Here is a 27,020-nt window from a genome sequence, read left to right as displayed (position 1 = left end):
AGCGCGCCAAGGATTCTGGGACATGAAGTTATTTCACAGAAATGCTGCGTTGTGGGAAATGTAGTCATTATCTCATTTGAATTATTTGATACAGGGACTAATAAACCGCTACAGGTTAAATAATATAAACCTGACTGATTGACGCATCAAAATGTGTTTGATTATCAGGTTTACTTGCTCAGGTTTAAATAAGTACCGTTGTTGTTCAGCATACATTACAAATGTTGCCCTTCTGTCAAGAAAGTCATAACTGACTTTGTATATATTGGAAAAAACAGTCTCTTTGAAGGCGATGGATTTTACGCAACTCTTTCTCTATGGCTCTGGGCTCTGGGCCGCATTAACACATCCAACGTTTTTCGGTGTGTCCGGGTCTGCAGTGCGTCTTACAGTGAGAGCTTGCCACGCCACTGTGTCGCCACAAGGGGGCAATGTGAGCACTAAACACATATAATTACGGTTAAATGATAACAGTGTGTTTGCAAAATCACAGTAACACTCAAGCAGCAAGTTCATTGAGCCCCGTTCTGATGGAGCGGGAGGAAAGCCGTCTATCCACTCATACCCCGGTCAGCCGTGATGACGTCGGTCTATGGAAATAATCAAATACATGATTAGGCTCGAAAACTTCACATTGTATAATCTCTCTTCGTTTGAATTGCTCCCCATGGTTAAGCTGACGCGGGATACTAACGGGGAGTTTCCTCCCTTGAATGACATCATTGTAAACAGGGATATTCACCGACACTATGGATAGTTCATGTGCTCTCGTCCTCAGCGCGCCGCGAGCTCTTCAGTAACTCCGCTCCCCTCACTCCTACGTCACGAGGTGGCGTTTTGTCACTGGATGGTGGGTGTGTCTTAAGCAATAGGTTTTCATTCATAAATAGTTTTAGCATTTAAATCAGAATTAAAGAGTTCACCGAAGGTTGGGCTTCGGATTCTCCCGCTGTTTCCTTTGATGGAACGTAAGAAATAATAAGGTGAGTGGTTTTACCTATAGATGTTTAATGTAATCTGACCCATCGTTCTTACCTATAGGTGTTTAATGTATACTGACCCCTCGGTATTGTTAGATATTTTTGGTCCACTTGCATTACGAGCCCGCAGTAATCATCCTAGTCCCGGGTGTCAAACCGGAGACGTCATTCCAGAGAATCGAGGAAGACGCATGTCTATAAACAGCTGTCAGCGCGAGGATGCTTCCCGGTAAAACATAGCCTTCGATGAGAGCACAACTGCAAACCCGTAATTACTGAGCGGCACTCCTTCTCCACAACAATCGACGGGAATGGGTCCGTTAGGCTACTTCAGACGCCGTGGACTGCAAACGTGGGTTATTATAAAACTACAGAGATTATTAGGCGACCAAAACTACTGATATGTGATTTTATAGTTTCCCCAATTTTTTTGCACAACGCGTCGGAAGGCACATGGAGTATTCCACCATGAGATGAGAAATAAGATGTGAAATTGGATAGAGCGTGCAGAATCTAACAAGCAGGTACCACCGTGATCAGTCCCGCGTACCGGACCGAGACTCCAGATCTCTTCTGCATGTAACTGCCCTCCTGCCGGCTTGTTGCGACGATCAACAGTTTTCAGCCGCTTGTTACCCGCTCTTCTCACAGCTCCTTCTTTAAAACAAAGCATGATGTTAATCCCAGTCGTGTGTGGAACTGTTAACGGCAGTTCACGATAGTCTCTTCCGTGGTGTCGTCCATGACGGTTGTTCGTGGTGCTGCTGGTTCTGCAAGAGAGAGGGGTGAGTTGGACCTACACACGGCAGGAGCCACGAGCCCCGTGATGAGCACCTCATAAAGGAGCAGCTAGTCTGGGGCTTGGGAGGCAGACACCCAGGGTAGCAGCTGAGCCCACCAGGGGGAAATAGAGGAGCTCTGGCCCCAACCCCAACCCTGACCTCAACCCTGGCCACAGCCCTGGCCCCAACACTAGCCCAGCCTCAACTTCACCCCTAGTGAGGGTTAGGGTTAGGCCACAACCCTAGCCCCAACCCCACCCTCAACCCTGGCCACAGCCCCAGCCCCAACCCTGACCTCAACCCTGGCCACAGCCCTGGCCTCAACCCTGGCCACAGCCCCAGCCTCAACCCCAGCCCCAACCCCAGCCCAGCCTCAACCCCAGCCCAGCCTTAACCCTGGCCACAGCCCCAGCCCCAACCGTAGCCCAGCCTCAACCTCACCCATAGCCAAGACCCTCCTAGATAGTCAAACAGACCGACAGACAGACAAACAGACAGACAGGTAGACAGGCAGGTCAACAGATATATAAAATGAGAGTTAGGATACACAAACAGGAAGGAAGACAGACATGCAGGTAGGCTGGCAGATGGAGCTGCTGGGTGAATCTGTTCATACAGAGAGACAGGTGTGTGTGTGTTCAATCAGAGAGATAGGTGTGTGTGTGTGTGTTCATACAGAGAGACAGGAAGAGGAGAGCTGAGAGGAACTAGCATGCTGTTTCTATCCTGCTGAGGGATTTCTGAGGAGATATGTGTGCCAGTGTGCATATGTGTGTGCGTGTGTGTGCTGCGTGTGTGCCAAAAGGTTGTGTGTGTGTGCTGTGTGCATCTTTCAAGTGTGTACTTCATGTGTGTGTGCCGCGTGGGTGTGCTGCGTGTGTGTGGGTGTGTGTGGGTGTGTGTGGTGTGTGTGTGTCGAAGGCTGCTGCAGCATTAATAGCTGTGATCTGTGTGAGGGAACGCAGGAAAGACCAGCCAGCTGAGAAGCACCAGACAGTCTCTCCCCCCCTCTCTCTCCTCTCCCCTCTCTCTCCTCTCTCCTCTCTCTCCTCCCCTTTCTCTCCCCCCCCTCTCTCTTCTCTCTCTCTCCCCCCCTCTTTCTCCTCTCTCCTCTCTCTCCTCTCTCTTCTCTCTCCCCCCCTCTCTCTTCTCTCTCTCCTCTCTCTCCCCCCCTCTCTCTCCTCTCTCTCCCCCCTTCTCTCTCTCTCTTCTTCCCATCCCTTCTCTCCTTCTTTACATTTACATTTATGTTTAGTCATTTAGCAGACACTCTGACCCAGAGCGACTTACAGTAAGTCCATTCATCCCTATGGTCTGTCTGTATGATCTGTTGCCAACTGTCTAGTTTAGTCCTACTGTTGCACCAATGTTGCCTTGTCTGTTTCTCACCTGCCTGTATCCTCTGTTCATTCCTGCCAGTCAGTCTATGTCTTGATTGTGGTTGTTGTCTGGTGTAAATAGTCTGTGTCTTGCTTTGTGTTCTTGTAAATTTTTTATCCTCTCTGATTCCCTATGTACTAATGCCCTGCTTGTTTTTCTTCTGTATGTTGTACTGCTGTGGTTGTGTGCCGTTGTGCTTTTAACCAGATTTGTATTCCATAGCCCCCATCCCCTCTCCCTCAAAAAGCTTTTCCTTTTGCCAGGCCGTCTTTGTAAATAAGAATTGAATTGTGTTCTTAAATGATTCTGCCTGGTTAAATAAAGGTAAAAAGAAAAACGAGTACAGGGACATTCTCCCTGAGGCAAGTAGGGTGAAGTGCCTTGCCCAAGGACACAGCGTCATTTGGCACGGCCAGGAATTGAACCAATAACCTTCTGATTAATAGCCCGACTCCTTAACCGCTCAACCAGCTGACCCCCTTCTTTCTCTTTCACCTCTCCTTACTCTGTCTTTCTCTCCTCACCCTGTGTCTCTCTCCTTACCCTGTGTCTCTCTCCTCACCCTGTGTCTCTCTCCTTACCCTGTGTCTCTCTCCTCACCCTGTGTCTCTCTCCTCACCCTGTGTCTCTCTCCTCACCCTGTGTCTCTCTCCTTACCCTGTGTCTCTCTCCTCACCCTGTGTCTCTCTCCTCACCCTGTGTCTCTCTCCTTACCCTGTGTCTCTCTCCTCACCCTGTGTCTCTCTCCTCACCCTGTGTCTCTCTCCTTACCCTGTGTCTCTCTCCTCACCCTGTGTCTCTCTCCTCACCCTGTGTCTCTCTCCTTACCCTGTGTCTCTCTCCTCACCCTGTGTCTCTCTCCTTACCCTGTGTCTCTCTCCTCACCCTGTGTCTCTCTCCTCACCCTGTGTCTCTCTCCTCACCCTGTGTCTCTCTCCTCACCCTGTGTCTCTCTCCTTACCCTGTGTCTCTCTCCTCACCCTGTGTCTCTCTCCTCACCCTGTGTCTCTCTCCTTACCCTGTGTCTCTCTCCTCACCCTGTGTCTCTCTCCTCACCCTGTGTCTCTCTCCTTACCCTGTGTCTCTCTCCTTACCCTGTGTCTCTCTCCTCACCCTGTGTCTCTCTCCTCACCCTGTGTCTCTCTCCTCACCCTGTGTCTCTCTCCTTACCCTGTGTCTCTCTCCTCACCCTGTGTCTCTCTCCTTACCCTGTGTCTCTCTCCTCACCCTGTGTCTCTCTCCTCACCCTGTGTCTCTCTCCTCACCCTGTGTCTCTCTCCTTACCCTGTGTCTCTCTCCTCACCCTGTGTCTCTCTCCTCACCCTGTGTCTCTCTCCTTACTCTGTCTTTCTCTCCTTACCCTGTGTCTCTCTCCTCACCCTGTGTCTCTCTCCTCACCCTGTGTCTCTCTCCTTACCCTGTGTCTCTCTCCTCACCCTGTGTCTCTCTCCTTACCCTGTGTCTCTCTCCTTACCCTGTGTCTCTCTCCTCACCCTGTGTCTCTCTCCTCACCCTGTGTCTCTCTCCTCACCCTGTGTCTCTCTCCTCACCCTGTGTCTCTCTCCTCACCCTGTCTCCCCCACCTTCTTTCTCGTGCTCTTGAGAACTGAGCTGGAGCGTGTCAGGGTGGAGGTGATGTGTAGGGGTTGACAGGGTGGAGGTGATGTGTAGGGGGTGACAGGGTGGAGGTGATGTGTAGGGGGTGACAGGGTGGAGGTGATGTGTAGGGGTTGACAGGGTGGAGGTGATGTGTAGGGGGTGACAGGGTGGAGGTGATGTGTAGGGGGTGACAGGGTGGAGGTGATGTGTAGGGGGTGACAGGGTGGAGGTGATGTGTAGGGGGTGACAGGGTGGAGGTGATGTGTAGGGGTTGACAGGGTGGAGGTGATGTGTAGGGGGTGACAGGGTGGAGGTGATGTGTAGGGGGTGACAGGGTGGAGGTGATGTGTAGGGGGTGACAGGGTGGAGGTGATGTGTAGGGGGTGACAGGGTGGAGGTGATGTGTAGGGGGTGACAGGGTGGAGGTGATGTGTAGGGGTTGACATCATGGAGGTGATGTGTCCGGTTTGTGTTTAAAGGGGACGGTGACGCAGGCCTGGACCATGAGCAATGACTCGACTATCTGGAACACGCCACCAGACAACTCTACTGTAAGTGTGTCTGTCATCACTATACTCCCTCCCTCCCTGTGTGTGTGTGTCCTTTTGTATGTGTGTGTGTGTTTCTATTCTGTTCAGCTGTAATGGCTGGCTAATGGAGAACCTCCTCTTTATTGTGTATCCCTGCTCCAGTCTAATCCACCATAATCTTATTTCAAGTTTCATTTCCAGGATCTGAAGGATTATCTGATGCTGTGGTTACCATGCCAACGTCACCCACACACACTGTACATCCTATATAGATAACAGAGATGAGGCAGTATCTATGTGGTGTTATAACATGGTTATAACAGGTGTATGAGGGGTGTGCTGTGGGTTTTCATCCTCCAGAGACACAGACCTGCTTCAAGTGGCTTCCAGCCCTTTGATGTGGGCTCTGCATTGTTTAGAGTTTTTCTCTCTCTCTCTCTCTCTCTCTCTCTCTCTCTCTCTCTCTCTCTCTCTCTCTCTCTCTCTCTCTCTCTCTCTCTGTCTCTCTCTGTCTCTCTCTCTCTCTCCCTCTCTCTACCTATACCTCCCTCTCTCTCCCTTTTCCCTCTCTCTCCTTTCACCCCCGCCCCCTCTTTACCTCCCTGGTTACAGAATGTTCAGAGTGGTTTTAGAAGGCTCTAGGAGGTTCTAGAAGGCTCTAGGGGCCCACTAGATTTCTGATGATGAAATGAAGCATGATAAACATGTAACTCACACACAGGGCTACTTACTAATATGACCCTGGGTGCCTCACAGAAACAGCATCTGCCATTCACTGTTACTCACCTGAGTCCCTCCTCCCTCTCTACATTCCCTTCTCCTCCCCCATCCCTCTCCCCTCCAGGGTGCGCCCCTGGCCCCCGCCCCCCCCTCGGAGGGCTCGTCGGTGCTGCTGGTGCTGCTGGTGTTTGGAGGAGCTCTGGTGTCTCTCACCTCCCTGCTGCTAGTTTACTGCCACCGCCGCCACGGCTGCAGCTATGCCAGGTACCCACACACACCCACACACACACACACCCACACACACACACACCCACACACACACACACCCACACACACCCACACATGCACAGAAAGAAGGCTGGAGCAGAGAGAGAGCAGGCCAGACTGCTAGATGAGAGGGTTAGGGTTAGATGATAGGTGTAATGAGATTTCAGCCATCGGCAGTGATTAATCTCACGTCTCCCATAAGCTCCGTCTGCAGCCTGTGAACACACACACATCTACACACATACATACACACACAAACCTACACACCTACACACACGTATTGCTGAGCTCTACAGATGGCATTGTATTGTATTGACCCCCCCCCCCCTCCCCCAGGGCTGACAACCCGAAGACCAACCCCACCTACATAGAGGACTGCCAGCTCACACATGGTGAGGAGAAGACAAAGACTTGGTCCTCCACCCACCCACACCCACACCCTCCATCCACACCCTCCATCCCTCCACCCATCCACACCCTCCATCCATCCACACCCTCCATCCCGCCACCCATCCACACCCTCCATCCATCCACACCCTCCATCCACACCCTCCATCCCTCCATCCACACCCTCCATCCCTCCACCCACACCCTCCACCCACACCCTCCACCCATCCACACCCTCCATCCACATCCTCCATCCCTCCACCCACACCCTCCAGACCCTGACCCCTGGTCCTCCCTAGCAGAGATCACCATCAGGGTGGAGGAGGCTGCCTGCCAGTCGGCCTCCCCCTCTCCCGACTTGCAGACGGAGCGCTTCCTGTCCACAGGCACAAGCGGCCGGCGCGTGTCCTTCAATGAGGCAGCACTGTTTGACCACAGCAAGAAGGAGCAGGAGAAAGGTCGGAGGTCAGTCTTAGCTCCCTGCTCACACACACACACTGCCTACTAGTGTTGTTTTCGTCAACAAAAATTATGAATAAATATTGTCGTCAACGAACCTTTATCACGTGACGAAAACAAGACGCAACGTAAACACTGGTCATGTGACGATGACTATAATTAAATGTATAATGCAATATTGTTGACGAATAAAAACAAGACTAAATGTGGTTTACCAAATAAAAACGATGCTAAAATGTCTCTTCATTTTCGTTGATCAAAACGAGAGGAGAACAAATTTTATTACGTTATTTCGTCTCGTTTAGTCGCATCATAAGTCGCATATCAGAGTGTCTTCTGTGTCTGGAATGGACGTATTCTTGACTCTATAAGGTAACAATAATATAAGATAACCTTGTTTGAAATGGGTTTGGCTAAAAGAGAATTTTGGTTTTGTCTAAACTACTAGGTACGTACACTATATTGACCGCATAGAATTGCATTAAAGAAAGAGACTAAAATAAAAAAAATTTGACTAAAACTAGACTAAATGTCATATGTCAGATTTTGTAGACTAAAACTAGACGAAAATAGTCATGGATAATTCTGACTAAAATAAGACTAAAATGCTCAGACTTTTGGTCGACTGAAACTTGACTAGACTAAAAAGAGGCTGAATGTGACAAAAACTAATAAAAACTAAAATGACAGCTTGACACAAAGACTTGACTAAAACTCAAATTAAAACAGGCCACCAAAAAAAACGCTACTACCCTACCCACTCTGTCCACCTACACACACACTTACAGACTGACCATCGAAACACACACCGACCACCTACACGCATGTAATAACCACCTACACACACACAGACCATCTACACTTAAACACACTCACACTCATTGGCTATGAATGCTCTGCCAGTAAGCTGAGCTGTGTGTGTACACTCAGGCACGTGTGTGTGTGTGTGTGTGTGTGGGTGTAAGAGTGTGTGTGAGTCTGACCTGCCAGCTTCCTGGGTGTGTTCTTCTTTTCAGATACACTCTGACTGAGGGAGACTTTCACCACCTCAAAAATGCTCGACTCATAAACCTCCGTCTCCCTCCTCCCTCCCTCCACCTCCCTCCTCCCTGCCTCCACCTCCCTCCTCCCTCCCTCCGTCTCCCTCCTCCCACCTTGCACATCCTCACAATTCATGAGTGCGATTCCCCAGAGAACAGCATCGCCATGACAACGCGTCCTGTATCCAAGTCGACTCTCTCCATCTTCCAGGTGAGCAGCAGGTGTAGTTCCCTCCTGGTCTCCAGGGGCCGCACAGGCTGTGTGTGTGTGTGTGTGTGTGTGTGTGTGTGTATGTCTAAATCTGTGTGTGAGTGAATATCTCAAGGTGGAGACAACTCCTCTATTCAGCAGGGTTATAGACATGTGGTAGACAAGTCTCATACACATGACTTACTGTGTGTGTATGGTGTGTGTGTCTGGTGTGTGTGTAGCCGGAGTTGTGCCCCCTGCCCCATACAGTCCTACCCAGCGTGGGGGGCAGCCCCAGCTCCCCCCTCCCCGGAGACAGCCAGCCCAGCCTGGGGGGCAGCAGCTTCAGGGAAAGCCCCCCCTGCCTGACCCCCCCCAGACCCCGCTCCAAGGAGCTCAGCACCAGCTCTGTGAGTCCTGGTTCTCCTCTCTTCTCATCATCTCCCCTCATCTTCTCTCCTCCTCTCCTCTATTATGCCATAGAATAGGAATGTCAGAAGGCCATTGTAATATGATTATGATTGAGTCCATCTAATGCTAGTAGCATCAGAGAGAAATCACCCGTGTCAGCAAATTACTCCTCTTTCTGTTCTCAATCTCTCTCTCCTTCCCCCTCCCTCCCCCCTCCTCCCATACCAGATTGAGGTGGGCGGGGGCTCAAGGAACGGGGGCCGCCCAGGGGGGGGAGGTGTGTGTGAGAGTGGCTCGTTGGGGGCCCCTGGGGGTTCAGGGGGCCAGGGCCCCGTGCTGCAGTTCTTCAGCAGGCTGCGCCGCCACGCCAGTCTGGAAGGGGCCAGCCCGTACCTCAGGATCCGCCGCTGGAGGCTGGAGCACGGGCAGAGAGCTTCCAGCCTGGACACCAGGGGTGAGAGACGGGGGGGGAGAGTCCTGCCAGACAGTGTTTCCTGGTTTAGGAGCTCCATACACTGATGCTGGAGACAGAGAGCTTCTCCACACCTCTCTAGGCTGCCAACACACACACGCACTGCTAACACACACCTCTCACACACACCTCTCACACACACCTCTCACACACTGAGATCACACACTGACAGATGGCTCAGTGACGCAAGGTTCAATATTTCTGAGGCATTCTCAGCCTCCCTGCTGTTCTCCACACAAACCACACACACACCGCACACACACCACACATACACCACACACACACACCACACACACACACCACACACACACACCAGCAGAATACACAGGACCAACAACTTCCAAGTCTGTTGGGCACCCACAGGAGGCATCCTAATCCTAACCGTATCCCACAGGAAGCATCCTCATTCTTAGCTCCTACACTCCTCCAGACCTCCCGTCTCACCCCTCCAAATCTCCTGCCTCACCCCTCCAGACCTCCTGTCTCACTCCCCCCCAGACCTCCTGCCTCACCCCTCCTGTCTCACCCCTCTAAACTTCCTGTCTCACCCCACCAGACTTCCTGTCTCACCCATCCAGATTTCCTCTTTCACCCCTCCAGATTTCCTGTCTCACCCCTCCAGACCTCCTGTCTCACCCTTCCAGACCTCCTGTCTCACCCCTCCAGACTTCCTGTCTCACCCCTTCAGACTTCCTGTCTCACCCCTCCAGACTTCCTGTCTCACACCTCCAGACCTCCTGTCTCACCCCTCCAAACCTCCTCTCTCACCATCCTGTCTCACCTCTCCAAACCTCCTGTCTCACCCCTCCTGTCTCACCCCTCCAAACCTCCTCTCTCACCATCCTGTCTCACCTCTCCAAACCTCCTGTCTCACCCCTCCTGTCTCACCCCTCCAAACCTCCTGTCTCTCCCCTCCTGTCTCACCACTCCAGACCTTCAGACTCCTCCACCCTGGAGCTGCCACATGTCCGGAACATAGATTTCACATTAGCAAGTCAATTAGTAATTTAACCAATAAGAGACATACATTAGTCACATGTCTTTGTCTAATCACTAGTGTTCAGACTTTCAGCTGTGAGTGTGATTTCTTACACAGTGTGTACCCTGTGTGTGTACCCTGTGTGTGTGTGTGTGTGTCAGGATCCCCTAAGAGACGCCAGTTCCAACGGCAGCGTGTGGCCAGTGAGAGTATGGACCAGGACGACCAGGACACCCACCATATCGACCTCATCCAGTACATCGCCCCAACCCAGGACACCACCTTATACCCTGGGGGTTCCCCACGCCTCCTCCAACCCCCCTCCACCCCTCCCCCACCCCTCGGCAGGTAGCTTTAATTCCCTCGCCATTCATCTGCCCAACACCACTGCTCAGCACCATCGCTAGCTAGCTAGCCTAATGTACTGCTCTGCTCTCTATGCTAGCTAGCTAGCCCAATGTACTGCTCTGCTCTCTATGCTAGCTAGCTAGATTACCCTACCTACTAGGCTCTCCGTGCTAGCTAGCTAGCCCAATGTACTGCTCTGTTCTCCATGCTAGCTACCTAGCCCAATGTACTGCTCTGCTCTCCATGCTAGCAAGCTATCCCAATGTACTGATCTGCTCTCCATGCTAGCTAGCTATCCCAATGTACTGCTCTGCTCTCCATGCTAGCTAGTTAGCCCGATGTACTTCTCTGCTCTCCATGCTAGCTAGCTAGCCCAATGTACTGCTCTGCTCTCCGTGCTAGCTAGCTAGATGACCCTACATACTCTTCTCTCCATGTTAGTTAGCTAGATGACCCTACATACTCTGCTCTTCATGTTAGCTAGCCAGCCCAATCTTCTGCTCTGCTCTCCATATTAGCTAGCTAGCCCAACTCCACTTCTATGCTCTGCAGTCATTGCCCACACGCTAGCCCATTCCATCACTAATGTTAAATGAAGATGCCAGGACGGTGGAGATGACCTGTGAAGAAAATGTGTGAACCTGGTTGAGCATACCTCTATCCTCCTTCACTGACCAGTGTTGTATGTGTTTGCATATCGAATATTTGTATGTGTGTGTGTGTGTGTGTATGTGTGCATTACAGGCTAGAGGTGGAGGTGGTGGTGGAGCCTAGCTGCAGCAGAGAAGGTCCAGGGGTGATTGGCATGACCCCAGATCCCAAGGACGAAGCTGTGAGCCTGGGCTGCCACCAGAAGAGCTCCCCCCCAGACCCCCAGGAGCCCCCGGACCTCCAGGCAGAGTATCGGGACATCTGGACCCTGCGAGCCTCTCTGGAGGAGATCGTCTCAGACCCCAGCAACGACAAGGACTCGGTCCAAAGCAACGCTGACAGTGTGTGTTCCCTGGGGGGGCGCAGAGAGTTGCCCAGTTACCCCTCCCAGGACCTGGGGGAGGAAGGGGAGGAAGGGGGGAGGGAGGATAAGCAGGAGAGTGTGGACTTGGAGCGAGGGGGCAGCGACGGGGAGTCTGGAACCAGAAAGCTGCTGCAGATGGACAGCGGCTACGCTTCCACCGAGGCTCCGCCCCGCTACGCTTCCATGGAGGCTCCGCCCCGCGCACCTGAGGAGCTGTGCCTCTGCACGGGGGGGAAGGAGCGCACCGCCCTCGAGAGGCGTTATCACTTCACCAGCGCCGGGCGGGCCGTCACCGTAGGCGAGAGCGCCCAGTCCAGTCTCTTCCAGGAGGACCCAGAGGAGGGGCTAGCAGAGGCTAGCGGCGGTGTTGCCGTGGATACGGGCGTGGGACCCCTGGGCTGGTCCCCCTACGGCCAGATGTTCACCTCCCGGGAGCCCCTCCCCGCCCCCCTGCCAGCACTCCATTGCCGCGACTACAGCATCGATGAGAAGACGGACGCCCTGTTCCACGAGTTCCTGCGGCACGACCCCCAGTTCGACCAGCAGGACTCTCCGCTGCGGAGGCACCGGTCACGGGTACACCTGCGGAAGCAGTGGCAGCATCGCAAGCAGTACAGCGACCCCGGTGTCCGCTACCACACGTCCTTTGACCGCCATCGCACACCGCTGCGACGCGGGGACAGTGTGAACTACCCCCTGGAGAGCAGCTACCACAGCACCCTGCCCCGTATCGTCAGCACACCGGATGAGGAGGGGGGCAGCGAGGGGGGCACGAGTGAGGGGGCCGCCAGCAGACCGCAGACCCCCAGGGAGGCGGGGGCTAGAGGAGGGGGCCTGGAGGAGGAGGATGGGAGGAGGGACAGTCCCAGAGACCAAGAGGAGTGTGTGTCCTGCTCCTCTCCCCAGGACATCCAGCGGACAACCCCGGCCTCAGAGCAGGCCCCGCCCTCAGAGCAGGCCCCGCCCTCAGAGCAGGCCCCGCCCTCAGAGCAGGCCCCGCCCTCAGAGCAGGCCCCCCAGGGCCGCAGCCCCCAGACCCTGCCGGTACAGCTCAGTGACAAGCTGGCGTCGAGGCTGGAGGAGCGTCTGTACTCTGACCTACGGAGGACCAGGGTCATGGCCGAGGGCGTGGTGGTCACACATACGATCACACACTCTTCCCCCGACCACAGCCCGGTATAGCCCTCGTTCTCACTCACCTGCACTATTCTTCATCACCCCCTCCCTCTGACCAGTCTCTGTGTTCATGATTTCATCTGACTGTATTAAGGAAATTATGTATCAAAATTCACATTACCTTACCAACTGATTTCTGTCGATCAGTGATTCCTGGTTTCTTAATTTGTACTGTAAGTGACTTCAGTATTCGGTTAAGAAATATTTTTCCATTCTGGAATGTGATGTCAAGAACACACTCCAGCCATTGGAATCCTCAGTAAACAGGAAACAGTTAGTCAGTGGACACAAATCACTTCCTGCCACGATACATGCCACCTTGCTTGTGAGATACACACACACACAAATATACATAAACACACCTATACATACACAAACTTAGAGTATACACACACACAATCAGAGCATATGCTGTCTCGTTAAAGTATCCTGGTAGCCAAGCTAGCTGTAGGGGAAAGTGTCGGCTGCTAGGACATGCTGGAGGGATTATTTATTGATTGTTGGTTCATTGTAATGTCTTGTATTGTATTATTTAATGCTTCAGACATGTGACTGGTCCAGTCAGGAATGCAGAGTAGCAACAGGTTCTGGGGGTAGTGAGCCTGTCAGTGTCGGTCTGAGACACTGGTCTTATTCTTGATCCAGGTTGGGTCTAGCCTGGGATAAGACTGAGGCTAGCCTGCAAGCCTGGTGCTAACCTTGCCCAAAGTCTAACCTAACAGTAAAAGTGTGCTCCCCCTCCCCTCTCTCTTCCTCTGGTGTGGGACAGAGGGAACAGCATTTACATCACCTAACAGGTAGATTGGTCAGGTAGCCTTGCAGATAGACAGGCAGACAAGCAGGCAGACAGACAGGCTCTCAGTGACCCTGTTCTGCAGTAAACGGTCTCCTTAGAGGGGCTTGTCCATGGCCCTAGGCAGAGAGGAGCTACTGCAGAAACCCTGATGAATATTCATCCTCCAGTAGGAGGGGAGCCCTCTCTCTCTCTTTCATCCTCCCAGCTCCCCCACTTCTGGCTGCAGCCATGAAAATGGAAAATGACAGAGAGGTGGAAAGAGAGAGGTGGAAAGAAAAATTGAAAGGGGGCCAGAGGGAAAGAGAGAAAAGCAAAGAGAAAGAGACAGAGAAAGGGGGTGATTCCAGAGCAGATCACCAGGGTACTGGGTACTGGCAGTGGAAAGACTGTTGTAGCAGACAGACTGAGGGCTTCTCATGATGAGAACAGAGATCAGGAGGGTTAGGGCTAGGGTTAAGGGCTGTTAAGATAGGCTCCCTTGGACTGCCTGTCTTAGCGCCACGCGAGGTAACCATGGCGCTGGCCAAGAACTTGTGCCCCGTTGTGTCGGGTGATGACTCAGCGAGAAGGCGGGAGGCGTCACCTCCATACTGCCTGAACAAATACTCGAGGACTCGACCACCCAATACCATGCTAGCTGCATTTACAGGAAGAGAACCGTGTGGGAGACTAACTGTGTAGGTGGCTACCCCATAGGAGGCTAACTGTGTAGGAGGCTAACTGTGTAGGAGGCTAACCGTGTAGGAGGCTAACCGTGTAGGAGGCTAACCGTGTAGGAGGCTAACCGTGTAGGAGGCTAGCCCCATAGGAGGCTAACTGTGTAGGTGGCTACCCCATAGGAGGCTAACTGTGTAGGAGGCTAACCGTGTAGGAGGCTAACCGTGTAGGAGGCTAACTGTGTAGGAGGCTAACTGTGTAAGAGGCTACCCCATAGGAGGGTAACTGTGTAGGAGGCTCCCACATAGGAGGGTAACTGTGTAGGAGGCTAACTGTGTAGGAGGCTAACTGGGTAGGAGGCTAGCCCCATAAGAGGTTATCTGTGTAGGAGGCTACCCCCGTAGGAGGCTAACTGTGTAGGAGGCTAACTGTGTAGGAGGTTAACTGTGTAGGAGGCTAGCTGGAGAGAAGGCTAACTGTGTAGGAGGCTAACTGTGTAGGAAGTTATCTGTGTTGGAGGTGAGCTTAAGAGGCTAACCGTGTAGGAGGCTAGCTGCATAGGAGGCTAACTATTAAGAAGGCTAACTGTGTAGGAGGCTAACTGTAGGAGGCTAACTAGAGAGAAGGCTATTCTCTCCAGCTTGGAGGCCAGCTGGAAAAGTAAGAGTAGGCTACCTTTAAAGTAGGCGTGAATGCAAGCAGGAGTAGACCACCGTACCTGAATAGTTAGCCTAGCTGGACAGTAAGCTAGCTGAAAAGGAGGCCAGCTGGAAATGAGAGAATAAGCCAACTCTAATAGTTTTAGAGATGGAAACGTTGCGGTACTTTGTACAGATGTTCTTAGTGGTGTAACAAGCACAACGCCGACGACTTCACTTGCGCGTCTAGTAGTAGACCAGAGCGTTGGCTTGTATGCACTAATAGATTTGCTGTGCATCTAGATTCGCATGACATTGCCCGTTCTAGGAGATATATTCATGTTTTCTCAAGGGTAACGAAACCAAATGAATAAACCATCATGTCAGACGAACATAACCAGTAGAGTATGGAGTTAGATTAGTTTCATAATTCAAACAAACAAACGCAACACGATTCAAACAAATTTAACACGATCCAAACAAACGTAACACGATTCATACAAACATAACACGATTCAAACAAACAAACGTAACACGATTCAAACAAACGTAACACGATTCACAAATGTATTTCGTGATTCACAATTGTAACGCGATTCACAAATAAATGACCCTATTACATTCGTTTGCAACCTGACAAACACAAGTTACAAATCCCTGCATTCGTTGGTGTGAATCCTTGCATTCGTTCGTGTGGATTTTTGGAACTTTCCTGACGCGCTTTGATCCACAAATGCATTTTTTCTAAAATATATCCTCAGCAGCCTATCAGATCGTCTCTTCCAATTTTAGCCAATCATATTAACGTGTCTATGTGGACTTCAACAACCTGCCATAATGACGGACATCGTCTCCTTCAGATAATGAGCAATGTCGTCTGGTAGCATGTAGGTGAAATATTGCTTGTTAATCTTATTAAACCGATGATCATACCTGATTAAATATTGTTGAGAATGGCAGGATTCATGTTTAGTCATTTTCCGTGTTTCCTAGGCTAACGCAGAGCCCGTCTACCCATATTAGACATTCTCCGGTGATTGGCTAAAATTGGAAGAGACGATCTGATAGGCTGCTGAGGATATATTTTAGAAAAAATGCATTTGTGGATCAAAGCGCGTCAGGAAAGTTCCAAAAATCCACACGAACGAATGCAAGGATTCACACCAACGAATGCAGGGATTTGTAACTTGTGTTTGTCAGGTTGCAAACGAATGTAATAGGGTCATTTATTTGTGAATCGCGTTACAATTGTGAATCACGAAATACATTTGTGAATCGTGTTACGTTTGTTTGAATCGTGTTACGTTTGTTTGTTTGAATCGTGTTATGTTTGTATGAATCGTGTTACGTTTGTTTGGATCGTGTTAAATTTGTTTGAATCGTGTTGTGTTTGTTTGTTTGAATTATGAAACTAATCTAACTCCATAGTAGAGCGTGGGAGATACTAGCGGTTTTGTATTTTATGCGATATTTCTTTAGAAATCGTGATGCTACGATGGTATCTGATATTTTATTAGATTTATTTCGATGAATAAAATAGAGTATATTTCACTATTCCTTGCTAATTAGTATGCTAACGTCTGCCTATCTCAAGTATGCGGATGTTTCTGAACAGGCTGTGTCTATGGCTACAGGACCAATAAGATGTGTGTTATTTTTTAGCCTGTGTCCTGATCTGAGAATAAATGAAAGAATCGTTGCCTGTCTTGCGGTGCGTGTCATTTCAAACTTAATCCCCTTTTAATACTCTAGAACTTTCCTACTTCCTTCCTGTTCAGACCCGAAGGTAGTCGTTTTCGCTGGAAGGGAAACTTTGTTCTGTCCAAAGCTGGCTGCAACGGCAAGGTTCCAGAGGAGCCGACTGACAGGAACATGCAGGAGAGAGAGGCCTTTATTCACATAACAGGTGATATTGTGTGCGTGTGTGGTGTGTGTGTTAGGGAGTGATTGTGTGTGTGTGTGGTGTGTGTATGCCCCAACCCTCACCCCAGCCAAGAGCCATACACACATTAACCCCTCTCTTAATCATGCTGTTATCCTAAAATAGATATATGTATATATTAATACATCTATATAATACTGCAGTTATGTTTCATACTGTAGTTACTGAGATAGTATCATTTAGTTCCATTCACTTCACAGTGTATTTCAAACAGTGTCGTAGTCTACATGAAGCTTGTCTTTCAGGAGGAAGCATCTTCTTCGTGGTAGCATCCTCATCATATTCCTCAGTGAAGAGTTGGAGGAGAATCAGGTCCTGATGATTCATGCACAGCTGTGTGACAAGAGAGAGAGACAGACACAGAGAGAGAAAGAGACAGACACAGAAAGAGAAAGAGACAGACACAGAGAGATACAGAGGTAGACACAGAGAGAGAAAGAGACAGACACAGAGAGAGAAAGAGACAGACACAGAGAGAGAGAGATACAGAGGTAGACACAGAGACAGAGACACAGAGAGACAGATAGACAGACAGACAGAGAGACAGACACAGAGAGAGACAAAATACCTTGAGAATCATACCCAACATCTTCCCTTTTGCTTCTCCTGAATTTCTGGAATATGTAACGCCCCCACCTCCACCCCCCCCCCCCCCCCCCCCCCTTTGCTTTCCTCGTCATCATCTGCAATGATAACAACCAATCAGATGAAAATGACATAATTTGCTCGTGACGCGGGCTGGTTGCCAGGCAGCGAGGGAAACTCCGCAGGCTGGAATCAAGGTCTTAAAAAGGGGGAATCCCCCCTCCCCCACATCACCAGTGTGTGTGTGTGTGCCACTCACCAGTGTGCGGGTTCACTGCTGCTTGCAGGACAGTCTGCGCAGACGGCAGTAGGCGGAGCCTCCGAGGAGGGAGTGGCTGGAGGAGGAGCTAGAGAGACGCTCAGAACGCAACCTGGTTGGCTGCTGTACTGCTGGTTCTGCCCCGTTCAGCTCTGGCTTCACCCCTTTCAACTCTGGCCCCACCCCCTTCACACACGCACGCCCCAGACCTGACCCCGGTCCTGGGGAGACAAAGGTCAAGGGTCAGGAGCATGACCTATAGGTGGTGGTGATGATGATTTCTACACTTAATGGAGACCCCCCCCCCCCCCCCCCCCCCCCCCCCCCCCCCCCCCCCCCCCCCCCCCCATGACACTCTCCTGGTGACGACAGCCAGCACTAAAAACACCCCACTACAATACTGAGGAGGGAGGGAGAGAGAGGGGGAGAGGCGAGATACTGTGGAAGAGTGACTAAACTGACTGCAGTAGGATGGCTCATGCAGTTGCCATGGTAACCTAAACCCTATCTACTCTCTAATGGTTCGGAGTGAAGGCTAGAGAAACACACTCTTTCACACACCAGACCAGACCAGACATTTAGCTGTCTGCATTAGGGGAAGCTGTAGACAGTGTTCATGTCCTGTGTGGAAGGCTGTGCATCTGTGTGTGTCTCTGTGTGTGTGTGTCTGTGCGTCTGTGTGTGAGTGTGTGTATGTGTGTGTGCCAGGAGATACCAGGACACTGGAAGGAACGACCCTACTGCTTCACAAATCTTTGTCCAAATCTTTCTCCTCTAGAACACGCTATTCCACAAACATGTAGTATGAACATGTTATATTCTCCTTGATTCTCTACCTGGGTATGCAGAGACAAGGTCCTCAGTGTAGAATACCTCCTCTTCCTCCTGCTCCTGTTCCTCCTCCTCCCCCTCCTCCTGCTCCTCCTCCTGCTCCTCTTGGCAGGCGTGCAGCTGCTCCAGGTATGGCATTACCGTCATGCTCCTCCAGGGGTCGCTGTGCTCGGCGCCGGGGGGAAGAGGCACCGGAGGCGTGCTAGCAGGGTGGCTTTGCCTAACCCAGCTGTGGGACAGGGGGGGAGGGGGAGAGGGGAGGGAGAGAGGGGAGGGAGAGGGAAGGGAGAGGGAGGGAGAGGAAGGGAGAGGGAAGGGAGAGGGGAGAGGGGAGGGGGAGGGGGGAGGGAGAGGGGGGAGGGAGAGGAGGGAGGGGGGAGGGAGAGGAGGGAGAGGAGGGAGGGAGAGGAGGGAGAGGGGGTCAGACTACACTGAACACCACACAACACAACACACCCATCATCCTCAGCCAGGCCAGGCAGGGAGGTTTCTCCATGCCTCCCAGGCTGGTGAGGGAGGGAGAGACAGAGGGTTCTCTCTCTCTCTCTGGGTGTATCCATGGTAACTCTTCATTGTGATACGGATGTTCAGGTAATTAATTGTATCTGCCCTTTTACCTGATTAAATATTTATACTGCATCTCTTTACATCCCTGTCTGTCTGTCTGGCCACTTATCTGTGTGTCTGTGCGTGTGTGTGTGTCTGTGTCTGTGTGTGGTCATATTCCATCTCACTCTGCTTTCTTCCTGTGTGCAGACAGCCCTGTCAGTCTCATTTGAAAGCAGTTCCACCCACAGAGACCAGACCACGGTTTGTTACTCTCTCCTCCCTCTCTCTCTCTCCTTTAGATGCTCTCTCTCTCTTTTCCTCTCTGTCTATTTGACCACCCCTCCCTCTCTGGGAGCTTCTCATAACCATAGCACACAAATGCTTCAGTCATTTGTTGCCATAGTAACTGCAGCCAGCATTTGTTGGCGCATTAGCTCTAGTGTAGTCAAGAGAAGATGAGAGGGAGAGAATGGAGGAGGAGGAGAAGGACACAGAGAGGGAGAGAGAGAGAGGAAGGGAGAGAGGGTGAGTGAGAGAGAGAATACAGGAAGGAGAGGGAGACAGAGGGAGAGAGACAGGGAGACAGAGAAGGAGAGAGACAGAGAGGGAGACAGAGAGGGAGAGAGAGAGGGAGACAGAAAGGAGAGAGAAAGGAAGACAGAGAGGAGAGAGACAGAGGGAGAGAGAGAGGGAGAGAGAGACAGAGAGAGAGACAGACAGAGAGACAGAGAGGGAGAGAGAGAGGGAGACAGAGAGGTAGACGGAGAGGGAGAGGGAGAGAGACAGAGACAGAAAGGGAGAGGGAAACAGAGAGGGAGAGAGACAAAGAGGGAGAGAGAGAGGAAGACAGAGGGAGAGAGACAGAGATGGAGAGAGAGAGAGACAGAGAGAGAGAGACAGAGAGAGAGACACAGAGAGAGAGGGAGACAGAGAGGGAGACAGATAGGGAGACAGAGAGGGAGATAGAGAGGGATAGAGAGAGAGGGAGGGAGAGGGGGAGAGAGAGGAATAGAGAGAGAGAAAGGGAGAGAGAGGGAGAGAGAGAGACAGAGAGAGATAGAGAGACACTTACCTGTGTTTTCTGATGTGTTGTATGGAAAACCTCTTTACAGGATCACACTCCAGCATGCCTGCGCGCACACACACACACACACACACCAGCATTAACACTCCAGCATGCCTGCGCACACACACACACACACTCACTCACTCACTCACTCGCAGAAACAGAAGGAGGGAGCAGGGAGGGAGGAGGTGGAGTGTCCAGGGAGGGAGGAGGGGTGAGGAGGAGGAGTGTCCAGGGAGGGGACAGGAGGGGCAGGGTACCTGTGAGCAGCTCAGCCAGCAGGGGGTCACAGGGCTCTGGGAGGCTGTAGGAGCCTCCACAGATGTTCTCATACAGCTGGTAGATGTTGTCCCCCTCAAAGGGGTACAGACTGCTGGTGATGTTATACCTGCAGGGAGGAGAGAGAGGGGGAGAGAGAGGGACAATGGGAGAAAGAGTAGGATTAGTACAGTGTCAGTAGTATGAGTACAGTAACAGTACAATAACTGTATACTCACAGTGTGACGCCAGCAGACCAGACATCCACCTTGAACCCGGAGAAGGCGTCGCGGCCGCTGGCGATCTCAGGAGGCTGGAAGGCGGGGGAGCCCTGGGAGCAGCGACACTCATCCTGGAGGGAGAATGGTGCCAGGGCCTCGGCCACACCCAGGTCTGAGATCTTCAGCTCTCCGCTGGTGGTCAGCAGCAGGTTGCCAGGTTTGATGTCCTTGTGGACAACCCCCTGTCCGTGCAGATACTCCAGGCCGTCCAACAGTTGCACAAAGTAGCTTGTGGAGGGTTGGGTTAGGGTTAGGTACAGTGTGACAGTAGCACAGTATCATGCTAGTATTCACTACTACTGAGTTACTAGGGTGTGTATCATGCTAAGATTCACTACTACTGAGTTACTAGGGTGTGTATCATGCTAAGATTCACTACTACTGAGTTACTAGGGTGTGTATCATGCTAAGATTCACTACTACTGAGTTACTAGGGTGTGTATCATGCTAAGATTCACTACTACTGAGTTACTAGGGTGTGTATCATGCTAAGATTCACTACTACTGAGTTACTAGGGTGTGTATCATGCTAGTATTCATTACTGTACTCAGTTGTACCCATGAGCCTGGAACACCGGAAGCTTCTTCCCCGGAGCGCAGTCCAGCACCTCCTGCAGCCCACACACACAGTACTCCATCACCATATACGTAGCACAGTCAAGGAAACACAGACAGACATACACACACACACACCTGGGGAGGCACAGCATCAACACTACACATTAATTACCTACTGGGGGGACTATTTATGACCCAGCACACGCACACACGTCCAAGGAGAGGAACGTCTCTCTCTCTCAGCAGCCCAAGAGTGCCCCTGTGTGGTCAGACCAGAACATTACAACAACAATATTTGGAGAACATGATCAGCCATTGATACGAGCACCTCCCTCCCTCCATCCACTTAACCTTAACTATACCTCACCTTCACCCTCACCACCACACCTCACTTCAACTCTCCCTTCACCAAGCTACGATGTTGTTCCTACACCAGGGAGCCGTCTAAAGGATATATCTTCTGCTTCTCCTCGTTGTACAGAACGTCCACAAGCTGGATGACGTTCTTGTGCCGCAGTCTCCTCAGCAGCTGGATCTCCCTGCAGACGAGGACAACAACTGTAACGTGAGGACTGAATGAAGACTGAAGACTTGAGGCCTACCTGTGCAGGTGAGAATGAGGCCTACCTCTGGACGTTGGCCTCTCCGTTGGGGATCCTCCTCAGCTTCTTCTTCTTCAGGATCTTGACAGCTCGTCGGCAGAGTGTCTCTGAGTCCAGCATCTCCTTCACCTTCCCGTAGGACCCCTCCCCCAGCAGCTCCCCCAGCAGGTAGCGACCCAGCAGCTTGGCACGAACGGGCCGGGGTGCGTACAGGACCTCACTGGAGTCAAGGCGGTGGATGAAGGTCTCCAGACCCACCAGGTGTCCCTTGGAGCTATGCCAAGCATCCAGCCCAGGCTGGGGCCCCCAGGAGTCCTCCTGGCCCTGGTACTGGGGGCCCCAACCATCCCCATCATCCTGACCCTGGGGGTCCCCGGAGTCTGTACGTCGACCCCCGTTATGGGGGGAATCCTCTTGGTAACAGGGACCGCAGCCATCTTCCGAACCTTGGAAGTGGGGGCCCCATGATTCATCCTGATCCTGGTAGTCAATGTCCCCATGAGGAGGTTCCTGGGGGGCCCCGGGGCCCTGTCTCTCCTCCTCACTCATTTTACCCCCCACCCTAGCAACCCGAGAGGTTGTCGTGGGTGATGGTTCAGACAGCAGTGATCAGCAGGTAATCCCAAGGGATCCCAGGTGATCTTGAAGAACCTCTCAGGTGTCTAAGGTGATTAGGGTGAAGGATTTCTGGTTGGTCTGAGGTACTATAATGTGATCTCAGGTAATCTAAAATGATCTCTGTTCCATCAGGTAATTTGGGTGATGTCAGATACTCTCAGATGATCTTGAATTATGTTTTATAGCATCTCTGGACTCTGGGTGATCTCTGGCCGTCTGCTGTAGCACCACCTTGGGCAGCAGGGAAGCTAACCCTAACCTAACCTGGCCATCCTGCTTCACCGTGACCCAAACGCCTGAGTGGCCGGCACTCACACATCTCTGTCTCGCAATCAAATATATTTGCGATAAATCCGTTACGAAAACATATAACAGCTTGTGGATATTCGAGCTTGTAAAAGGAAGTGCTTCAAATTCTACAATACAACCCTGTAAAAAACCCAGTAGTCGTAGCACCTTTGCATACAAGTAGAATAGGTTTGCATGGGTGTTAATCTAAAGTGCTTGTTCCAGAGGTTGGGTTCTGTCGGTGGTTCTTTTCCCGTGTCTGCTTGGTAGGTGCTGAGCCAGAATGATGCCGACAGCATGGAGGTCTATCAGGCTGCCGGTCAGCCGCAGTGAAGACCGGCTGGGAGGGGTGAAAACACGCCGGATGGTTCTTGTTACGACAGGTTTCAACTGTGACAAGGCACCCATCTAATCCAGCATTTATATTTTAAGAGTCAGACCTCACTATGGGCTAGCTAGCAGACGCTAAATTATATGAGGCGCTAGACAGCTCGTGTTTTTGCCGGTCATATGAACTAATGCTAATCATATCTACGACCACAATTTGCTATTTTGATGTTGTTTGCTATTGAGTCTAGTAGATTGCTGAAAAATCCTCATTTACATTTGACTTGTTCAGCTACCTTGCTAGCCATAAGTACCGGTGAATTAGCTCCTACTGTAGTATACTACTGTATTCCCAACACCTTATATTTAAAGCATTCTTGGGCACAATCTTTTAGTATTAGGCATATTAAATGTTTGTTAAATAAGTATTTGTTTATCTTTATAACTATACGTTACCTCAGCTACATGGTGATTCGTGAATGTTACTGCCAGTGCAGCAGGCTGTCAAGACCACCTCCATTTTGTTTACATATGCTCACGACCACGTGGAAATGTGATTTGACCGCTAGGAGACCGCAGTTTTGAAATGCTGGACAAGCCGAGTGGGTGGAGTTTTATCCTGGGTGCTGTACAAATGTGAAATTCGAGGTTGTTTGAATCTCATCAGAACTAGTCTAAAACTATGTTTTAGATACGAAAACTCACCGTGCAGTTGAAGGTCCGTTGTCCTGCCAACGACACTACACCTCCCTTCTCGTGTTTAACCTGTGTTAGTGTGTCTCGTGATGAGTGAACGGTCGGTCAGAATATCTCATTTAGGCCTACTATGATTACATTCATGGTGTTAGTTAACTTTCAACCAGTAGGGGGCAGCACTGGAAGGCCACTAGGCTGCAGTGCATGGACTGAAGCAGGTCTAATTTATGTATTCAACGTTTAGGCAAACACGGGAATAATATCACTAAACAAGAAAGAAGTGCGTCTGAGATATACTATTCGTAAATGCTGTAGTACTACTAGAATTATAGCCTAACTGTTATCAGTGGCCGAGCTAGAAGAGCTGTCATGGGGTAGTTAGATGTGTCCAGTAGCTATGGGTGGCACGTTTATAAACATTGTTTTTACCGTACAAAGTGTTAAGCTGCTGAATGGGGGCCTTTAGAAAAGCGCAATGTTAGTCAATCAGTGTGTGTGCGGGGGGGGAGGGAGGGGTCAGTCACGGCCCACTGGCCCAGAGTGAAGTTGCTGTAGCCGCAGCAGACTCGGTGACCCGGGCCCGGGGGGCGCCCGGGGGGGGGGGGGGGGGGGGGACCGGCCAGGCCCACCCAGTCTTCTCAGCGCTCTCCGGGGCCAGACATTCCTCCGAGCCCTCGGGAGCCCTCCGTCCAGCAGGCAACATCATTCACGCAGGCTCCTCGAGACACATGCTACCTCCATTTCCCGCGATCAAAGGGAGATGAGACGAGACAGATGTGAGATGAACTTCATACATGTGGCTGGCCGGGAGGCCCACCGCAGCCAAACACTGAGGGAGGGGAAGGAGAGGGAACGTTATTGAAACGGCTGTGCCAGTATGATAACCTGAAACAGCCTTCAACCTTCAAAAGCAATACGCAGGAATGAAAAAAGGAAGTGTCAGTTAGCCTAAGTCTCCGCCAGAAAACGTTCCTTAGATATAGACAGCATAAACCCAGGCCACTCAAGTTTCCTCCCTCCGACTCAAAATGTTGGCAGAAGTTTACTACAGTATCTGAATCTGTTTACAGAGCGCGGCGCAGCGCGTGTGGACTGCTGCGCGCTCTGATAGTGTGGGCAGACAAGCCTCCCGTCTATGGAAAGTGAGTCAGACGCAATACGCGTTCCGTGCTGCTCTCTTACTGGCTGGACTCATTCGCCCATCCCAGAAGTATAATAACTTTGGGCTAAATATTTATCCAGACTGAACCACATCACCCTGAGTACAGCACATGCGTTACCCCAGACAGCTACGAGAGCAGAGAACTCCGACAACTTTACCAGCTTTTTATTTGCCTTCCTTTGATAAAAGACAATTTGAGTTTTGAGTTAGCGGACAACCTATTTTTGACAAATCACAATGGGCTTTCTGGTTGCGTTCTACAGTGTTCTACTTGTAACTCTGTGTCAACTTTTGGAAAGAAATCCTGCAAAGGGTGAGTAAAAAATACTTTTGGGCCATGTTGCATTTCTGTACCATAATGATCAGATAAGCCTTCCTTATTTGCTAATGATGTCATCCTACTCAGAAACTTAAGGAAAACACATAACACGAGGACGTAGTATTAACTGTATGACGGAAACACTGGAGTTGATGTTTAGAAGGATCTTTAGTGCAGGTGCACGTGACCTCACTGACTAAGATAACAGTACCGTCACTGTCCTGTAATACATCTGTGAGTGTTTAGGTGTATATAGGTATTTTAGGATGTGTGTGCAGGTGTCTTAGAGGGCGTGAGAGTATGTGTGTAGTTGAACAGGGGTGTGTGGATGGTAGTTTAGACAGGTGTGTAGTTGAACAGGGGTGTGTGGATGGTAGTTTAGACAGGTGTGAAGTTGAACAGGGGTGTGTGGATGGTAGTTTAGACAGGTGTGTAGTTGAACAGGGGTGTGTGGATGGTAGTTTAGACAGGTGTGTATTTTGGGGGGGCTGGAGCCCCCCCCCCCAAAGTTTTATTAGCCCCCCCAAACAAATATTATTATTTAAAAATAATTTTAATCTTTATATTTGAAATCTAAATTTGTTAATTTCTCTTCCTAAAACCCACTAGAGGACACTTTTTAAAAGGATATTTTCAAAAATGTCTTCTGGGGGAACATGCCCCCAGACCCCCCTATTTTTGCTGGGTCACAGGAAAAATAATAGGTTTTATCTAGGGGCTTAGCCCCCCCAAAAGTGGGAACCTAGATTTGCCCCTGGTTGAACAGGGGTGTGTGGATGGTAGTTTAGACAGGTGTGTAGTTGAACAGGGGTGTGTGGATGGTAGTTTAGACAGGTGTGTAGTTGAACAGGGGTGTGTGGATGGTAGTTTAGACAGGTGTGTAGTTGAACAGGGGTGTGTGGATGGTAGTTTAGACAGATGTGTAGTGAAAAGGGGTGTGTGGATGGTAGTTTAGACAGGTGTGTAGTTGAACAGGGGTGTGTGGATGGTAGTTTAGACAGGTGTGTAGTTGAGCAGGGGTATGTGGATGGGAGCATGTCTAGACTTCAACCAAATCAAGCAAATAGTTATTCCTCAGCAATGTGCTGATATATGCAGGTTCTACAGAAGTGTGTGTGTGTGTATACGAATTTGTGCGTGCATGCGTGTGTGTGTGAGTACGTATGTGTTCATGTGTGTGTGTACGTATGTGTGCGTGCATGTGTGTGTTTGTGCATGTGTGTGTGCGTGCATGCTTGTGGCATAAGTGTGTGTGTTTTGCCTTCATGCATCCGTCTACATCAGACGTTGTTTTGTGTGGTTGGGCAGCCGGGATGTGCTGGTTGCAGCAGAGCCCAGAGCAGCGCTGTGACATGGTGCTGATGCGTGGTGTGAGCCGAGAGGAGTGCTGCTCCCCGGGCCGTCTGGACACCGCCTGGTCCAACACCAGCCTGCCCATGAACGAGGTCAGCCTGCTCGGCATCCTGGGGATTGTGTCCTGCAAGCCCTGCAGAGGTAAGCAGACTACACCTCCCTACAGCTCCCTACATCTCTCTCTCTTCTCTCCTCTCTAATCTCTAATCTTTCCTTTCCTCTCCTCTCTCTTCTCCCCTCTCCCCTCTCCCCTCTCCCCTCTCTCCTCTCTCCTCTCTCCTCTCTCCTCTCTCCTCTCTCCTCTCTAATCTTTCCTCTGTCCTCTCTCCTCTCTAATCTCAAATCTTTCCTCTCCTCTCTCCTCTCTCCTCTCTCCTCTCTAATCTTTCCTCTGTCCTCTCTCCTCTCTAATCTCAAATCTTTCCTCTCCTCTCTCCTCTCTCCTCTCTAATCTTTCCTCTCCTCTCTCCTCTCTAATCTTTCCTCTGTCCTCTCTCCTC

The 27,020-nt window shown here is 50.9% G+C and overlaps 3 protein-coding genes across 3 annotated transcripts in view; 2 read left to right on the top strand and 1 right to left on the bottom strand.

The window, feature by feature from the left end:
* Window positions 1–5,140: 5,140 nt before the first annotated feature.
* Window positions 5,141–12,617, top strand: cbarpb (CACN subunit beta associated regulatory protein b). Its single transcript, XM_047051118.1, has 10 exons — window positions 5,141–5,292; window positions 6,116–6,255; window positions 6,595–6,650; window positions 6,948–7,110; window positions 8,121–8,355; window positions 8,577–8,744; window positions 8,974–9,199; window positions 10,358–10,544; window positions 11,289–12,421; window positions 12,466–12,617. The coding sequence occupies exons 1-10, from the start codon at window positions 5,245–5,247 to the stop codon at window positions 12,615–12,617; spliced, it is 2,508 nt and encodes an 835-aa protein (XP_046907074.1). The 5' UTR covers window positions 5,141–5,244.
* A 3,563-nt stretch (window positions 12,618–16,180) lies between these two features.
* LOC124488531 (serine/threonine-protein kinase STK11-like) lies at window positions 16,181–23,853 on the bottom strand. Its single transcript, XM_047051182.1, has 11 exons — window positions 23,696–23,853; window positions 23,447–23,616; window positions 21,783–23,003; window positions 21,611–21,694; window positions 21,156–21,245; window positions 20,556–20,825; window positions 20,319–20,446; window positions 20,065–20,122; window positions 18,449–18,672; window positions 17,613–17,833; window positions 16,181–17,101 (listed from the first exon to the last, which is right to left on the bottom strand). The coding sequence occupies exons 3-10, from the start codon at window positions 22,304–22,306 to the stop codon at window positions 17,625–17,627; spliced, it is 1,587 nt and encodes a 528-aa protein (XP_046907138.1). The 5' UTR covers window positions 22,307–23,003; window positions 23,447–23,616; window positions 23,696–23,853; the 3' UTR covers window positions 16,181–17,101; window positions 17,613–17,624.
* Window positions 23,854–24,809: 956 nt separating this feature from the next.
* fstl3 (follistatin-like 3 (secreted glycoprotein)) overlaps window positions 24,810–27,020 on the top strand; it is a 3,687-nt gene continuing 1,476 nt past the window's right edge. The window contains 2 exon segments of the mRNA XM_047051153.1: window positions 24,810–25,161; window positions 26,476–26,661. Coding sequence (XP_046907109.1) covers window positions 25,086–25,161; window positions 26,476–26,661 — 262 coding nt within the window. The 5' untranslated portion in view covers window positions 24,810–25,085.

The sequence above is a fragment of the Hypomesus transpacificus genome, unplaced genomic scaffold (genome assembly GCF_021917145.1).
Source record: "Hypomesus transpacificus isolate Combined female unplaced genomic scaffold, fHypTra1 scaffold_139, whole genome shotgun sequence".
Lineage (NCBI taxonomy): Eukaryota > Metazoa > Chordata > Actinopteri > Osmeriformes > Osmeridae > Hypomesus > Hypomesus transpacificus.
This window is presented reverse-complemented; position numbering and strand designations above follow the sequence as displayed.

Bases quoted from the DNA above. Each gene is read 5' to 3' on its own strand.
- cbarpb (XM_047051118.1), top strand. From the start codon at position 5,245: ATGAGCAATGACTCGACTATCTGGAACACGCCACCAGACAACTCTACT. The intron at 8,745-8,973 runs GTGAGTCCTGGT...CTCCCATACCAG, and splicing joins AGGAGCTCAGCACCAGCTCT to ATTGAGGTGGGCGGGGGCTC. The intron at 10,545-11,288 runs GTAGCTTTAATT...TGTGCATTACAG, and splicing joins CCTCCCCCACCCCTCGGCAG to GCTAGAGGTGGAGGTGGTGG.
- LOC124488531 (XM_047051182.1), bottom strand. From the start codon at position 22,306: ATGAGTGAGGAGGAGAGACAGGGCCCCGGGGCCCCCCAGGAACCTCCT. The intron at 21,695-21,782 runs GTAGGCCTCATT...CCTCGTCTGCAG, and splicing joins GGAGAGGCCAACGTCCAGAG to GGAGATCCAGCTGCTGAGGA. The intron at 18,673-20,064 runs GTAAGTGTCTCT...CCTGTCCCACAG, and splicing joins CAACACATCAGAAAACACAG to CTGGGTTAGGCAAAGCCACC.